Below are 17974 nucleotides of genomic sequence, written 5' to 3'. Positions count from 1 at the left end.
GGTCGCAACAATAAATTCATACAGACAAGAGAGACACACGCATACTGTGTGTAAGTACACAAAACAAACACCACACAACACGCATACTGTGTGTAAGTACACAAAACAAACACCACACAACACGCATACTGTGTGTAAGTACACAAAACAAACACTACGCAATCACGCAAACAAGAGAGTTGACAACTGTCCACCCACACGATACCTGCCCTTTCCTTTCTCCACTCTGCACACAAACATACACATTTTGTGCACGTACACATACAACTGTCCACCCACACTTGACTCCTACCGCTCCAGCAGTCCACACTCGCACACACACACACACGCACACACACTGCATAGCGAGCATTAGTGTGAAATGCCTGTCCTCAGGTGTACGTGGCACCAATGTGCACTCACACGCCTGCTTGTCTAATTTGCACCAGTCATATCTGTCAGCTCGGAAGCGGAGCAGGTGAGAATGTGATCACAGAGTCAGAAGATGTCTTCTAATCAATATCCTCCACACATACTGTACGCACACACACGCACGCACGCACGCGCACACACACACGCACGCACGCGCGCACACACACACACACACACACAAAAAACTAAACAAAAAAACTGTCAAAAGCGTGCACTGCACACTCTCTCTCCCACACATACAGCCCGCACTGTTTCTCAGTGGTCGATAAAATAAAATATAATAAGAATCTTCACTTTCCTACATTACTAAATGCATGCTCAGGGACCACATGCAATACAAACCACCAGCGGAAAACCCATAGTTACTTTAGAGAGTGAATAATAAAGTGTAATAATACTAGAACAACAATACACAACCAAAGCCGTGTGCGCTGAAGGTCTTTGATACGTATTGTGCAGTCAACGTAACATTGTATGAACAATTTTCACATGACAGTAACATAACTGACACATGCATCCTTGTTATTTTATAAGACGACCTCTAGCACATGTCGTTCGCCGTCGAATGTAATGTGCTGCATCACTGGCTAATGCCTTTCTTATTGGACGCTGGTGCTACTGAAACACTAGTGGGATTATTATTTCATGTCAACATTCAAGTATACTAACATCCCAGATAAAATAATGTGTCACTCTCGTGATGTAATGATATATCATGTGATGTCAGTTGTTTTGGTAAGTAGCAATACTTTGTAGCAGCATTATACTGCCATCTATTGGATTGTGGGATATGTGATGCTCTATTGCTTGCCCTCCCAGGCATTGGACAAGACGTTCTGTCATGTCATTGGCTGTCCTTCGGACCATCAGAACCAATCATCAAAAGGTTGCGCCAAACGCCCACATTTCGACGAAACGCCCACATTCCGACACGTCGGCTAAATGTTGGACTGGGCTCCTAGTAGTAACAAAAAGCCTTCTCGATCAATCGTTATTGGTTCTAAATATCGGTTGCGATATATTTTCAAGTGCCCCTCGAGACCCTCTCTCGTTGCTCCGGTGTGGGGGGGGGGGGCTTAGCAGCGGCGGCGCGGGCTGCAGCATTAATGAGGCGGCGTGTTTGATGAAGAGAGCGGCCAGTCAGTCTGGCTGGGCGGAGACCAGCCCCGCTAACAGCTGCTGTCACCGCCACTGAGGGATCACACTGCTCCACTGGCTGCCATCACTAATTCATCACCCCTGCACACGCACGCACGAGCACGCACGCGCACGAGCACGCACGCGCGATTCGATGTTTGCACGTTCACTTGCGGCAAAAAAAAGAGAAAAGAAACAAGGGCACACATGCACAAGCACGTACGCATGCACAGTAAATGTGACAGTCTCGTGCAGCACAGATGGATTTCCACACCTGTGTATCGTTGATGGATATGCTCACCCGTACACACACATATAAACACAGTCTCGAGATTGATGTGCTCACTCGCAGGCGGAGAGATCATCTGTTTGTCTGTATCCATCCTTTCTCCCTCTCTCGCTCCCTCTCACGGACTCACACGTATACAGTGGTGGCTATTGTCTGCTAACAATGGTCTCTCGCCTCTCGCATTAGCTAGAAAACAACCGGTCCAAAGCAGCATTGTTTTTCTTTATTCTCTCTTATCTTTGAGCATCGTGAGCCTCCACATTGATCTCTCCCTTTTGAAACGAGGAGGAAGAAAGGAAACGGTGTGTGACTTTGTTTCCTCCTCTGTCCGTGTTGTGTGCATCATCTGGAACTTCTGCACCTGTTGGCTGATAATTATCTGGACTTGAACCAGCGCGCTCCGCCGTTTGTCATCCATTGTTCTCGGGCTACACATACGCACGCGCATGCTTACACACACACACACACACACACACACACACACACACACACACACGTTTGTATTTCTATACTTGGGAGGATATCAACATTTTAGCAGATCTACTACTAGCCACATTGCAGTGGTGCGCTAATAAGTATAAATCGGGCATAACAACAACTCTACCACTATGACTAACCCTCATTGTCCAACTCTAATAATCATTTTTTACCATAAGACAAACTATTCTCTTGTGAGGGTCCATAATAATAGTCCTCACAATGTCTATTTCTCAAATTCTACAATAGTTGTGGAGATTTGGCCCTGTCAAGTATCGACACACACACACACGCCCTCTGCAAACAGCCACGCGGTGGGCCCTCTCTCCAAAATGAGTCACTACGCGACCGCCTCTGCGTTTCATACTCACAATGCACACCATTTAAACAGCCACTTAACCTACAGAGTGGCACTTATGCGCTGTCTTTGTCCTCCCCTCTGCTGTCATTATCCTTGAACCAGGTCTCTGGGCACTCCGGCATCATTCCACTCTCGTCATTACTAGCCCAAGACTCCAAATGAAGCTTACGCTCCCCTCCGCTCCGTTTTTTTCTGTTTGCTTCCCTCTCTCTTTCTCTCTCTTTCTCTCTGTATTGTGTGCTTTTTAATAACTCCATATCTCAGCTCCACTTGTGGGGAAGCATGCCTTTCAACAACTCGTTTATTTATTTTTTATATCATTTATAAATTAGATATTTGTCCAAAACGCCATTGTGGATTGTTAACGTCTGTCAGCAGCCAACCACGCTTTAGAGTCGAAATGATTCAGCTAACTCCTCAAAAGAAATACCGAGTGACTTGCTCTTGTTGGCATCGTTAAAACCATTATGATTTTCTCTTACACCATTAAATGTGGCTATGGTGGCGATAATAATGCTTTGGAACATGAAGGTCCGACTCATCTCATTGTCTTCTACGCTCTGTTGCTATAGCATGTGCGGCGGCATTAGCTGATGGGTGTCGTCGCGCAGCCTGATTACCGTGCGCTAGCTACAGCTGTGGTAGTCTAATGAGGAAAACACTCCCATCAGCCGGTAATTGCTGTTTAGGAAGATGAGTTGGCACAAGGAGTTGATGTGCGTTGGAGGCTTGCGGAGCGCAACGCCCGCTCTCATCGCGTCTCATTGAGAACGCAGCATGAGTCACTCTGCTGGCTTCCACTTCGTTTTTGTTCTGTTTTGTTTTGTTTTTTAAGAAAGAAAACTCCTTTCCGTTTTCCTCCTGTCTTCTTCCATGCGGTACTCTGTGTGTGTTCCACTCTCTCTCTCCGTGTGACGGTCCGCATATTGAAGCAAATTCATGGGATACATGGAGAGACATCAGGTAGAGCAGTGGTTCCCAAAGTGGGGTCCGGGGACCCCCAGGGGTCCTTGAGAGAGTTCCAGGGGGTCCCCAGCTAAATGATATGAACCAAATGGACCCTTATGGGTCTGTAACTCTGAGAGTGTACAAATGGAGCCACATGGATTTGGTTCCATTTGTACACTCTCAGAGTTAAATTAACTTTGAGGGGTCCTTGACATGAAAAAGTTGGAAACGACTGAGGTAGAGCATAAAAGAGAAACGGGGTCATCAAGGAGAGACTGGTAGCTTTGATTACATTTGAACACGTTCAGAGTAAAATTTACACTGGGGATTTTACTGTGCAGACAAGAGAGTGTTCCTGCCAGAGACGCAATAGGCAGGAACAATAGGTCAAACAATAAAATTGTTCAAATGTTCTCAACTTCTGCCCCACTCTCCCTTACCACCATGTCCTTCCCTCCCCTCCCAGAATCCCTCTGACTGCAGCAAGGCTCGGAAGCTGGTGTGTAACATCAACAAGGGCTGTGGCTATGGCTGCCAGCTGCACCATGTGGTCTACTGCTTCATGATCGCGTACGGCACCCAGCGCACTCTCATCCTGGAATCCCACAACTGGCGCTACGCCACCGGGGGCTGGGAGACGGTCTTCCTGCCCGTCAGCAACTCCTGCACCGATCGCACCGGGGCCACCACCGGCCACTGGTCAGGTAGGGAAAAAAAAACAACACACACACACACACACACACACACACACACACACACGTTCCAAGTTACTAATGCTGCATTCACATGGAATCAGGCAAGAGGTAGACGGCAACCAGACTTCATTTTAGTGGACAGGAGCAGTACGGTAAACGGAACAGGACGGCCCGGCAGCCAGAACCAGTGACGGTAACTGTAGACTGCATCAATGATAAAATATTAAATATTTTTACCGTTCTGTGCCGTCCAGCAGGTTTTGCCGTTTGCCTGATTCCAGGCAAGCGGTAAATGTGTGAATGCAGTATTACAGTACAGCATATGGGCATAGCGTTCGGAGATGTGTTTCTTGACAACCGGATCTCCCATATGTCTATATTTGAGCAGCCGCGCTCGGCAGCCGGCGAAAACCAAAGTTCTCAACAGGCCCGGAAATTAGGATTACCCCCATGCCAAAGCACCAGCGCTCGCCCAGCAGTCTGCTGTCACCCAGGCGGACATGTTGATCTGATCCCCCATTCCAAAGCGCCAGCGCTCGCCCAGCAGTCTGCTGTCCCCAAGGCGGATGCATGCAGAGCGTCTTACTGGTTCTATTAGTAAAATAAATCATATTCTGTCATTTAGTTTTACTGCTGAACGATTAAACTAAAATATTTTAAGTTGCACTGTGGAACGATTGATCGATTTTCGATTGCTCCTTTCACCCCTATACATTGAACCTTTTAAATGATGCCACGACATGGTGTCTGCCTGAGGGTGGAACTACAGGCTAAGTGGTGATTGGCCTCTGTCAAGCTGATGGGAACAAAGTGCCTGCAAAGTAGCTTGATCAGTGATGATATTGGGTTTTACTTCATGAAGCTCTGCCTGCTTTGATTTCTCTCTCTGTCTCTCTCTCTCTCTCTCTCTCTCTCTCTCTCTCTCTCTCTCTCTCTCTCTCTCTCTCTCATAGCTCCTTCCTTCCAAGCGTTAATTTCTCTTCTGTCGCTCCATTTGACTCTGCCTCTCTTGGGCTCTCCTTGTCTTTCTTGCTCCTTATCTCCTGCTCTCTCTCTCCGTCTCTTTCTCTCAGCGCCGTTTCTGCCATTTTCTTCTGCCTTTCATGTGTCCTTTTCCACTATCTAATTCATTCTTCTGCTGTCGGTCTCTCTTACCAACAGCCTCCTATAGGTCCAAACAGGCTGTCTGCATCTCTCAGCTGGTGATGCACAGTAAAATCCTCTATGAGAGTGTACAAACATAACTAACTGGACACATACTGTAAGGGTCAATTCGGTTACATTCGTACAAATTTGGTAAAGAAAAAGGTTTATATCTATCCATTAATGCGCAAAATATCTGCATTGATGCATGCAAGTAGTAGGGTATAACAGGTACACCTGGTATTGCATAACCGGAGGGGCATGCGTTCCCAACGGGCGTCGTTTCGTTTGCAACGGCACGGTTCCAAGCGGAAATCGGCCTAGTTTTGGTACAGATTTGTACACTCAGAGTTACAAGTTGATAAATTAACCCTGAGGATTTTACTGCCTAGTATCTCTCTCTCTCTCTCTCTCTCTCTCTCTCTCTCTCTCTCTCTCTCCATTCCTTTTTAGTAGTACAAAGTTAGAAGTAGTGTTTCAGCACGGAGATAGTCAATTATTTAACATCATAAATGTTGACGCGGCTTGGCACTGTGACAGGCAAATTAAATTATAAAATAAATTGGATTACATAATCTGTCGATCTAAACGCAAATGGTTGGGATTAGAATCTTTTAAGCTCATAGTGTTCTGACTTCTTTGCCAGAGAGAGAGAGAGAGAGAGAGAGAGAGAGAGAGAGAGAGAGAGAGAGAGATGTATAATATATGTGTTTGGTGTGCATGAGAAGGTACTGCACATAAAGCTAGGGACATTTGAGAAAGCAGTTAAAAGGTCAACGCGTTATGGGACCTGCTCTGATTCCTTCTCTAAATGAGGGACGCAGCAGAAAGAAAATTCTGTGAAACTCCATCTTAGCTGAGAGGGAGTGGCTTTATCAATGGGCACGGTGAAGCGGTGTGCCATTGCTCTGCACAGCCATGCTACTAATTAACCACCGATAACGTTTCACTTTTACAAAATGGTTATAAAATATGGTAACTTGAAAATCATATGTAAGAAAGGAAGGTTCACAACTCCCAAAACGTTTTTTTTTCTCAACATTTCCATCCTTACGGGTGTTTTTCTACTTAACACTACTTTTGCCAGGGAGTTTTATGGGCCGATTTTACTTTGAAAAGCCCCACCTTCCATTAACCCCCAAAACCGGGAGGAATAATGTACCATTACTACCTCGCGCTAATAAGTCTGAACATCACTCTTTAGAAGCGTTAATATTCCAAATGAGATGGACAGAACATCTGCGTTCTGATCAAAACCATGGAGAGCACCGTAGATTAGAATAGCAAGTTTAAGTGTTAAATGTGACACATTTATAACCTTCCTTTCGTAAATTCATTCACAAGCATCAACATAGTGGGATGTGCATTAAATTGACCACAAACAGACATATTCCAATTAAAACGTTTTTTTTTTTCTTTTTATGTATTAGAAGAAGAATCTCTACATGAAAGTAGTCCCTTGATGCCTGCACAAATAACGGTGTTGCGATCCCCTGTAGCTGCATGGAAACATCAGATTGGACCTTATAGATAAAACAGAGATTGTTCCCAGACAAGGCACCATTGTTCTTTAAGCATTGTTCTTATTGTAGCTGCAGAGCGATATAGAGCTGTATAAAGGCAGATCGACTTCACAGCCACGGTATATTATTATACCACACCTATTGTCCTCATAAGATTGTGTGATTTGACCTACGCATTTCATAAAGTTATAATCAAGTATGTTGTTGCCCTTTGTAGTTTTAGCAGCAGTATAGTGTTATAAGTCCTTACAAAAGAGAAAACAAATGGTCAGCTTAGGAGAATGGATTACCGTTTCCCCCTTGCACTATCAGTGTAAAACACAGACCATTAAATATCTGTTAACAATTTCTCATTCCTCGTCTTATCTGCTAACCCCTGACCTTGAATTACCCTGAGCTTCGGTGTCTTGGGTATGCTTAATGGTAAAGCAATACACTGGTAATTCAGCAAATAAGCTCTTTTGTCATCAGCAAGTAGCTATTTCACCGCTGTGTCTCGGTTAAATTAGTTAATGAGACTGGCCTATGCATACGCTATATTGCTCTATATTTAAATGACTGCGGTCAAGCTTAGCATTAAGAGTTGAGTTCATGTACCCCATAAATACGTCTGTAGCCATATGACTGGTATCTTGAGAGTAACTTGGAGTACTGTGTTGGAAACAACTTGGAAACTGTTCCCAACAACGGAAAACCTCCCAACGTTCTGTCCAATGTATTGTCACTGGAACAGCTCTAGGTTGGTAACCATGGTGTTTGTGCTCCTTGCTGTGCTCCTCATATTGTCAGATATTGATTGAACCCACTACAGATCACAGACGTGAAACATATTAATGCTGTTTTACGAGGGACTGAGGCTTAAGTTGTGGTGCGTCTGTCAGATGAAGAGATGACATTCTGAGCTTTGTGATCTAATTAGACTGCAGTGGGAGGCGGAGGCGGTGCTTAACTGTACATTTGTGCCAAGACGTGTAGGCCTAAAAAATATCCCCATTCCCTCTTTGTATGAATCCTGCCAATGCTGTTATATAAGCAAAGAGAGGCATGGGAATATTTTTTCCATTCAATATTTAATGCTTTTGCCAATTCATATTCAGTTCATGCTCCAGTGTGTGCACAGGCTACAAAATGAAGCCTGTTTCTCTGTCCTTGTTTTTAGCACTTTTTCTTTCTTTCTGTGAAAAGCCATTTTAACGTAATTATGCCATTTGTTTGAAAGGTTGCTAGGAGGGATTTGTCCGCTGCTATGTGCTTGTCTCTGGCAATTAGAGCAGGCACTTCCATGTACAAGGTCTCAAACTTGTTTTTAAATCGTTGATTTTAAAGAGAGGCACATTAAAAATAATTTCTCCTCAGGTTTTAAGACTGGAAGAGGGTGAAGGTTACAGTATGTCTGCCAGGCATATTATCCCTTCTGGCGAAATGAGATTAGCCGGAGCTTTGAGTGTATAATGTGTTCTTACAGTATGTGGGTGTGTGGGAGGGAGCGACCAATGCCAGAGTTTGGGTCTGGGTTCGGGTTCGATTCTGATTTTGGAGAGTCCTTGACCAATGTTTTGACTGACATTTTGTAAAGAAAAAGACTTGATTAAGTTTCTATTTAAAAACAATTATACAAATTAATATTATTTTTTATTTTGAATTATAAAAAGTAAAAGAAAGCTCGTTTATTTAACTAAAACATACGCCCTATTGGCCTATTGTGTGTGTGTGTGTGTGTGTGTGTGTGTGTGTGTGTGTGTGTGTGTGTGTGCGTGTGCGTGCGTGTGCGTGTGCGTGCGCACATGTGAGACTATCCGTGGCCTTGCCTGTTCTTTGTGTTCATTGCAATCAGTGGGTCCTCTCCTATACAGCAAGCCTAGTGAGAACAGAGAGGCTATCTCGTGAGCAGAGAAGGTCAGTCCTTAATCATCGGCGCTCACCCCTCTCTGCCCCGGAGGCTCTGCCAGTCAGGATGCAGCCTTTAGGGGTCCAACACCAAACCACATCACTGATCTATAGAGGAGATCACCTTGGCCTTTGCAGAAGGACAGGCAAAGAGCAGCTGTCACTCATGGAGATCTGAATGCAGAGAAGGGAAAAGCATATGTGTTTGTGTTGGAAAGAGAATAGGAAAGATCCCATGGTATAAAGGCTGAGCCATGAGTGCACCATGTCAATATATATGTATATATATATATATAATATATATTATATATATATATATATATATATATATATATATATATATATAATATATACATATACAGTATATACATGCACATCACACATTTTTAGTTTAAACAAAAGTGTGTGCATTTGTGTGGGTATATTCTGGTCTACCTTCATGTAATGCATCTGTTCACTCTACATTGCCTGCATGCTCTCACACTTTTTTCTGGTCCATTAATTTCTTTCCCTGTTGTGTTTTGGCTGCGTTTCCCAGTGAGCGTTTTGCTGATACACTCATTTATAAAAGGGGAAATGAAAATGAAAAGAGAAAAGCAACTCCGGCAGCACTAAGGCAAATTCAAATCACTCCGCTGGCGCTGGAAATAATGTATTGAATATTGAACCAACTGTACTCTCCTCCGCTCGCACCCCTCCCTCCTGTAAGAGAAGTTCTGAAATGAGAATACTATCCACCTGTTGGCTGTCCGTCAGAGGACCTATTCTTACAGGAGGCCCATGTCTGACCATGTTTGACCTACTGACCACACCTCCAATGTATTCTCTGCTCTCATGTATGTATAAAGGAGAGCGATGTAAAGGGCTCAGGAGGCTTGCCTGAGAGCACCTCCCTGGGCTGGTGATCCCTTGTATTAAACAGTATCATTGTTTCATGCCACTCTCTGCCCTGTGTATTTTCTTAATGACTCTGATTATGAGTTCTAAAAATATCTTTGACAATTATGGCGCTGTGTGAGCACGGTTTTTCCACTGTCCGTCAGCATTCTCTTTTTCAGGATATAGCGCTGTAGATATGAATCTGAGTTGCTGATCGACAGGGATAACACCAAAACGGACTTTGGGGTAAGAGTGGTTTGACTCAATGTTTAATTTAGGGTTTCGTATTTTAAAGCTGTGTCATTACAGATACAACCGTACAAGATACTAGCACTCTAAGGTGACATTTCCGTTATCAATTTATTTGGTACACATGTCTTGGCTATAAGGCCATGTGGTAGTAGTAATCCACTCTAAGGTGACATTTCCGTTATCAAGTTATTTGGTACACATGTCTGGCTCAAGGCCGTATGGTATTAATAGTCCATACTAAAAGGGTGACATTTCCCTTATCAATTATATTGGTAAATATGTTTGGTGACATTTCCTTTATCAAGTATTTTGATAATATATGTCTTGGCGATAAGGCCATGTGGTAGTAGTAGTCCACTCCAAGGGTGACATTTCCCTTATCAATTGTATTGGTAAATATGTTTTTGGCTATAAGGCCATGTGGTATTAATAAATCCACTCTAGGATAGAAGTCCTTTATCAGTATATCACTGGCATAAATAAGTAGGATAGAAGTCCTTTATCAGTATATCACTGGCATAAATAAGTAGGATAGAAGTCCTTTATCAGTATATCACTGGCATAAATAAGTAGGATAGAAGTCCTTTATCAGTATATCACTGGCATAAATAAGTAGGATAGAAGTCCTTTATCAGTATATCACTGGCATAAATAAGTAGGATAGAAGTCCTTTATCAGTATATCACTGGCATAAATAAGTAGGTTAGAAGTCCTTTATCGGTATATGACTGGTATAAATCGACTGAAGTCCATAGTAATGTTGCGCATATAATCGATATGCCGATGTAACATATCGATCATTAAAACAGGGACAAAGGAAAATAGGCGTGATATTGAACTACACGTTTAAATAATTATTTTCACATTACAGACGATATAATGAATACGTTGGCAGTAATGTAAAGTGAATATAATTACAGATGTCGGAGCTCGTAAAATAGAACAGGATCAAAATCGTTGTCCAGTAGCAAGCGAAAAATGAAGCCCGTATAGTTAGGCATTTATATAAAAGAAAACTAGATAAAATGTCAATGGGATGGAGCAAGTATAGGAATATCATACAAATAGTGTCCACTGAAATTCTCTCCGTGTGGGACCGACAAGCTCACCGGGGAGGTCAAAGGAGAATTGTGAGACAGCAAATTGTATGAGATTAATTCATAGGTTCTGTGCGTAAGACTCGAGCAGCTGAGTATGAATGTGCAATGTAGAATGTACACCTACATATGGATGAACGGAAATACTATTTTGTAAAAATCAATCATGATCCTATAGTATTGGTTGTGGCATTTTGAACAAAATAGTATAAAGAATGTATTCCTGGTAGTCGGCCAGGAATAGCACTGTCCATGGTGTCACCACAAAGAGTGAAGGGACACCAGTGTAACCTTGTTGGCATGTGTCAAACAGGATAGCAGAGCAGTAGGTAGGAAATGGTTAAAATTCGAGTATTCAAAGTAATTAACTAACAGCAACATGATTAACTAATTATTTTGGCCATATAGTATGCTATTAGTCTTATCATAAATGAAATGACAGTATAGCAATGTTCCAGTGTTATGGCTGGTTAGGAAAGGTGAAGCAAGGGGAAAAGAAAAATATACATGTGTATATATATATGTATGTATATATAGAGTAATTGTGCTTTGTCGCTTCTTATATTTGGACTAAATCGATAGGCAAGATTATACTCGAAGCATAAAAAAAAATATATATATATAGGTAGATTATAGTATTCCATATAGAATAAGGTAATGTGTGTAACTATCATCATATTTTTACCTAGTCAAGACAGGAACCCCTGTGTGTTTTTCCTGGGAGATTTCCCGTTTTGTTTTGTTACTATACAGAATATATCATTGTGCATTTTTGAGAAATACTAGAAGGTCCTTAGGGAACCTAAAGTCAGATTTAGCTAAATGGACATTTGTCAGGATAGGCAGTGTAGAGATTCCTTCACCCCCATCCTCCATAGCAGCTGTCCTGAGTGGCCACACACCAGATGAGATGAGGCAAGCAAGGAGGATTTTTGGGTGAGTGTTAATGAGTCTAGAATTAAGTTCAGTGTTACAGTATTACAGGAGAAAGTTTCTAAGATGTATTACGTAATCGCTATAAGTATACTCTGTAACAAGTAATTGTAGAATTCAAACATAGGCTTACTTAAGTAAATTGATATTGGCTGTGGCTATATTTAAGAAACCCTTTTAAATTTAGCAGATCGACAAGCTCACAAAAGTGTGCCCATGTAGGACAGATATTCCGACATGGCTAAAATGTATGAAGGGCTGAAGTATGTGGGTTGGGACTATTTAATTGAGCGCGAGACGCAGTCCCACCTAAATATACTAATAGGTCCATCCATTAGGGATAATGAAATTGGAATTGTGTTGGTCATATATAAACAAGCAGAAACTTGAGTTACCACATTGGAGTATTGAGTAATGGTATTATATGAACCTAAAGTGAAACGTGCGGAACTCTTACATGAGTCGTATTAGCAGAGTTGATTTACCAAACATAGAAATGAATAGTACTGTGTTTTTGCGTAACCTGTTTATTGTTGAACCACTGATAACACTACCTATCACATCGCACAGTTGCTAAAGAGAGGTCAATACAAGCCACATGCACAGTCAGTAGACTGTCCTGTACTTGGATTTCTGAACAATATCTGCATGTGTTGGTTTGGGGCCCAACACGGCAGGAAATGGCAGGAAATGACATTTTGGGAACAAGGACATGTGAGTGACAGCGTGCACTCAGACAGATGAACAATGGACTATGGGCTTGATGAACTAATGATTGTCTTTTTCTTTTCATGTGATTGAACACTGAGCGTCTCGGGGGCGATGTGCGGTTGTGGTGGTGGTGTGTCGGTGATCTCACAATGAGTGGGTGAGTAAAAGTGGCTTATGAGCCAAGTGTGCTATTTCCGCTACGATACATGCCTAAATTAAGCAGTTTCGACTTTCGAGACACAGGTAACAAGACACTCTCCTTCAAGGGGGGGGGGTCATTGAGCTTGTGAGCTGAGGTGACCGTATAGTTTTATATACTGGTACTTCTGGTAGTAGGCTTACACTAGCTGACATTTGACATTTTTAGGGAATATACTTTTGATTCAATATGGAGTATGTAGTGTTGGCTTGTAAATATGACCATACCATTTTCCTATAGTCAATAATCTAATCAGACAATGGAATTAAAGTTTTAGGACTCACTAGTCTCATAGTGAATTCATCCTGATGTGAATAAATATCAAGGAACAGATAGTTTTAAAAGGCATAATGATTTCTTGAGAGGAACCAAAAATGTAGGGGCCTATATAAGATTACGCTCAAATCAGAAACCCCTACAGCCCAAAAAGGGGATGTAATTTTGTGTAGTGGTCAATTGCCACTCAGATATAACATGCAAATAGTGGTCTGTAGTCAGAGGCAAGTTCGACTCTACAGATTGACTTGAGTATAGGTAGATTAGAAATGCGTAAACTATATTGTACCCTTAAATAAAATAGATAATGTACAACGGTATAGAACATTAAGAGATATGTCATTTGTGGGATACGAAAGATTTAAAATCGTCTGCAGACTAGAGTATTCCTATTTAAGTGGCCTTGCCGAGCCATGAGGCCCATAGGAGCCTATCTCCTGTTTCTGTAGCGTGAGGCAACTTGATGTATAAGTACACCCCCTGGACATGACACTAGTATGTCGCAGGGATTGAACCCCAGTCCAGCCCTTGATGCTGAGTGTCAAGCAGGGCAGCACTGGGTCCCATTTTTAGAATCTTTGATTGACCTGGCCGGGGGTCGAGCTGTGACCTCCCAGTCTCAGGGCGGTCAGCCGGACACTTTGTCCACAAGGCCACTGAGCTGGTCATTGTTTTAGTTTTTAGGTAACTGGTTTTAAATTACGTGAGAGGCTCATAGCATGACATCATGTCACTTAAGTAACAGGTGTCTGTGCTGGACACCCCGGTGATTCAGTCTGTAAGAGGGTACTCCTTATAAGTCAAAGGGATTTATGAGTCCCACTTCAACAACAAGGCATGTTTCTAGAAGTCACCTCACTGTTGCATTGCAATCAGTCTGTGACTGTCATGTTTTCCCTATGGGAGAAACAATGGTCAGAATATTTTAATCCGATTTTGTCTGTATTACTTGTAGCAACAAATGCCAGTAACGTCAATTTTGAAAGTGAGAGCTTCGTCCTTGTAAGTAGAGTAAACTTGCAAAATATCCCAAGAAGGGGCGTAAACAGTTGTCACTTCCAGCTTGCATCCTTGTGTTAGACAGGGACTTTTCTATGCCATAACAGAAGGCAGCAAGCATGCTGATCAGTTCATTAAGACACATACACATTTGTAGGATAAGCTATGAGGCTCAATTTGAATTGGGTGTTTAGCTGATCATATAATTTGTCCCAGGAGGCCAAAGGTTTAGTTATGGATAATATCACTTATATTATCTATATAGAAAGCAGTAAATGGCCATTTATGATGATGTACAATAGAACACCCCTCATTTCGCAGGTGTGGTTTTTGTATTCTCTACTTGCCAGTTGAACGTTATGTTTTTGTGCAAGTTACAAGTCATGTAAATACTAGCGTTATTATTTTATCAATGAGAACATTAGAGGTGCCAACTTTCACAACCCACATGAGTGTGTGCAAAGTCTCTTGGTGTCATTAACGGTGTCAATTTTATAACTTTCGTTGTGACATTGTGACAGCATTGACCAGGTTGTTGACCATGGCTCCCTGTAGGCCCGGGGCCAAATTAGGCCCATGAAGGAATTATCGTAGCCCGTAGGATGATATTTAATTGGTATTAGAACTGGCCCTCTGGTATATTGCACGGACCACCATAATATTACAAGTCCCACAATGCACGGCGAGTGCATTGTCACGTATCGAGGGCCCACAAGCGCAATCATGCGTCTTCTCTCCACTATTGATCGGCAGTGAAAGTATATCACTTGTGGTCAACTTTCAGCTACCCCTCCCGTCAAAGATGGGCCGTGTGTTGAAACACAGTCCGGCCCTCGACTTGTACCAATTTTACCAATTTTGGGCCCACTGTGTCAAGCTGTGAGGTTTCAATCTTGTAGATTTGTAAAGTCTTGTAAAGTTGATGATCTTAAGTGAGTTGATGATTTACGCAAATGAGGGGGGTGGAGGCAATCCGGTTTTAGTAAGTATTTTGTATTTTGGCCTGCAGGTCTGATCTACGGGAGGGGACTTGCAGATCAGCTATTTTCAATAAGCGAGATTTAACAGTTAAAAAACCACCAAATCTACATTGTATTATATTTTGTTGATTTTTCTGAATGTATTCCTAGATGTTATCTTTCCGATTTGTTGTTTTCTAGTTAATGTGAGATGAGTTTATTTGAAGTTAGGGAAATAATTATGTAAATTAACAGTATCGGCTTAACGGTAGTCCTAAATATGTTTTAACATCCCATTAAGGTGGGATGACCAGATCCTGGGCATGCCATTAGAGGCGGATAAGGCCGTAACTTTCCAGCATGATGTATAATCTAGGAATGGCCCATTTTAGCTTATTAAAACTCGCTCAGAATTGAGTGCGTCGGTAGAAACTACAGGGCCAGATACGTTTATGCTTTATTGTGTATATATTATATATCCATTGGAAGAACAGGATTTTTAGAAATAGCAGATCCCAACTACAGGGCCAGATACGTATATGTATTGTTGTGTATATATCCATGGAGGGTCTTTCCTCACCAATGTGCTCAGTCTGAGTCATGCAGCTGTCAATCAAACAGCTGACTTGACTCCTTCACACTGTCATGTCAACTGACACTTTGAGGGCATTCCCAGAGTGGAAAATAAGGAGAAAGTCACAGTTAGTGGTAATAGGTTGGTGGTGTTTTAAATAGCTTGATAATATTATCCCTAGCGATTGTGAGCAGTTCTCTCTGTCTGAATCAGAAATAAATGCTCACAGGGGGGGAACGCATAGGCTAATTTAATTCATTGCATAGGCTAGGTAATTTGATTCATTTGATAGGTATTGGAACATATAGGTAATTTAAATTAATTTGATAGGCAGTGGAACATTTAGATTTAATTCATTTTAAGTATTTGTAAATATTTTAATTATTTGTAAGTAAATTAATTTGATAGGCAGTGGAACATTTAGATTTAATTCATTTTAAGTATTTGTAAATATTTTAATTATTTGTAAGTAAATTGGAGTGATTAGTGAAATTATTCATCATGTTTGATTTATTTGTAGCTTTGTACATGAGTAATTAGTAAACAGCAACATTAACTTGTCTCCATGGGGAGTTAGGTTTTGTTGGTGTCAATGGCACCTGGCCATTTATGCAGGCAACTTCAGTAAAAAGTAAGCTGAGTCTAGTGACTCAAGTACTGTCCTATTGGTTAGGCCACAGCTATGAGTGTGATCAAGGATGAATGACCCGGGTATGTTTGTGTGGTGTGTGATGTTTATTGAGTAGGCTTATAAGTGTTAAAATGTAAAATGTATCACTAGGTATAACATGTTATCTTTAGGTAAAATTATTGTAATGCAATGAAAATTGTTCTTTCCTACTTTCCAGGATGGAAGTCACTGTTAATTCAATTGTTCCAGGTGGCGAGGATGGCTGATTTAATGAATATTATCTTTTTCCCATTGTGCACGGCACGACTAACTCACTAAAACCTTAGATTAACTTGTCTAGGAAGAGTTTGTGGTATTGTGATAAAAAAATGCAATTGCAGGAGGACATTACAAGGGAGAAATGAGTATCTGTCTAACACATTACGTCGACAAGGTAAGAAACCAATCCCACAAAAGAGACACGAATGTGTTACAGATCTCAGACATTATTGAAATATTCGGATTGGCATACTGAACTAGAAGTATAGTGTAATAATCTGATGAAATACTGTGTAAAGATTCAACAATGTGCAACATGTCTATAAAGTTAATAACTATAAAGGAGAGTTTTAACCAGAAATTGGACAACCATGATCAAGATAGGTCTTAAATAATTAGGAATTACCATCCGAGAAATTTATAGAACAAATGTTTTAGTATAGAGTGTAGGGTTTGTTTTGTTTTTTCCAGCTCTGAAATCCAGAGAAACATATCAGGAGATGTGTTTAAAAAAGGGAAAAAAACCCAAATGGAAACAAGGAGAACGCAATCTGGGTTTGTATGTTGGGTAAATATACACATACATTGACATTAGTCTACTGTGTTATGAAAACAATTAATGTAAAAATAAATAATAATAATGAAATGAATTCTATATAACCACCTTTTTAATCATGGTGGGAATAATTCAAGTGAACAAATAATGTGCACAAGGTGTTTTTTTCCCCTCTATAGTTCTGAGGAACCTGACAGATATAAATATGTCACATGGGCTAGTGACACCCATGCGTGAAGTCACATCATCATGTCCATCCTACAAGGCTCCCAAGGCCGAAGGCCCACTCACATTCAACCCCGGTCACCCCCCAGTGACAGATGTGAGGAGAGCCAGATAGAGAAGGAATGCTGTGCCAACCATGGGGAAAAAGACTAGATGCCATGAAGCTACAACTTGTGACACAACGAACATTTGTGTGGAGGAAAACCATGCAACCACTATACACTTGAAGTGCTGGCTATATGAAGTGATCGCTCACAAAAGACAAATCGAGGATCGTAGGATTGGAATTTTCGCCCAAGAGAATGGGTTTTCGCCCCTACCAGCCATCAGAAGTGTCCTGAGTGTAATATAAAAAAAAAAATGATCGTGTGACATTGGATACACTTGAATGTAAACCTTGCTCATTCTAGGATATAGTCCATATATGAAAGTCATCTTTTTATAGTAAATTTGCATAGAGTATAGTATTTCATGTTCCTTGGTGTCAATTAATATTCATATTCATATAAATTAATATTTAGATTCATTGACAAAAAACTAAAAGGATGGAATGT

The 17974-nt window shown here is 41.4% G+C and overlaps 1 protein-coding gene across 2 annotated transcripts in view; it reads left to right on the top strand.

Annotated features, from left to right (window-relative positions):
* The window catches only part of fut8b (fucosyltransferase 8b (alpha (1,6) fucosyltransferase)), a 47046-nt gene that overhangs the window by 17070 nt on the left and 12002 nt on the right, over nucleotides 1-17974 (top strand). For both annotated transcript variants that reach the window (XM_080791283.1, XM_080791284.1), the window contains exon 5: nucleotides 4090-4327. In XM_080791283.1, coding sequence (XP_080647409.1) covers nucleotides 4090-4327 — 238 coding nt within the window. The remainder of the gene's footprint in view (nucleotides 1-4089; nucleotides 4328-17974) is intronic.

Source organism: Protomyctophum bolini (genome assembly GCF_963924005.1).
Source record: "Protomyctophum bolini genome assembly, chromosome: 19".
Classification (NCBI taxonomy): Eukaryota; Metazoa; Chordata; class Actinopteri; order Myctophiformes; family Myctophidae; genus Protomyctophum; species Protomyctophum bolini.
The sequence above is the reverse complement of the archived record's forward strand: the minus strand, read 5'-3'. Positions and strand labels throughout refer to the sequence as shown.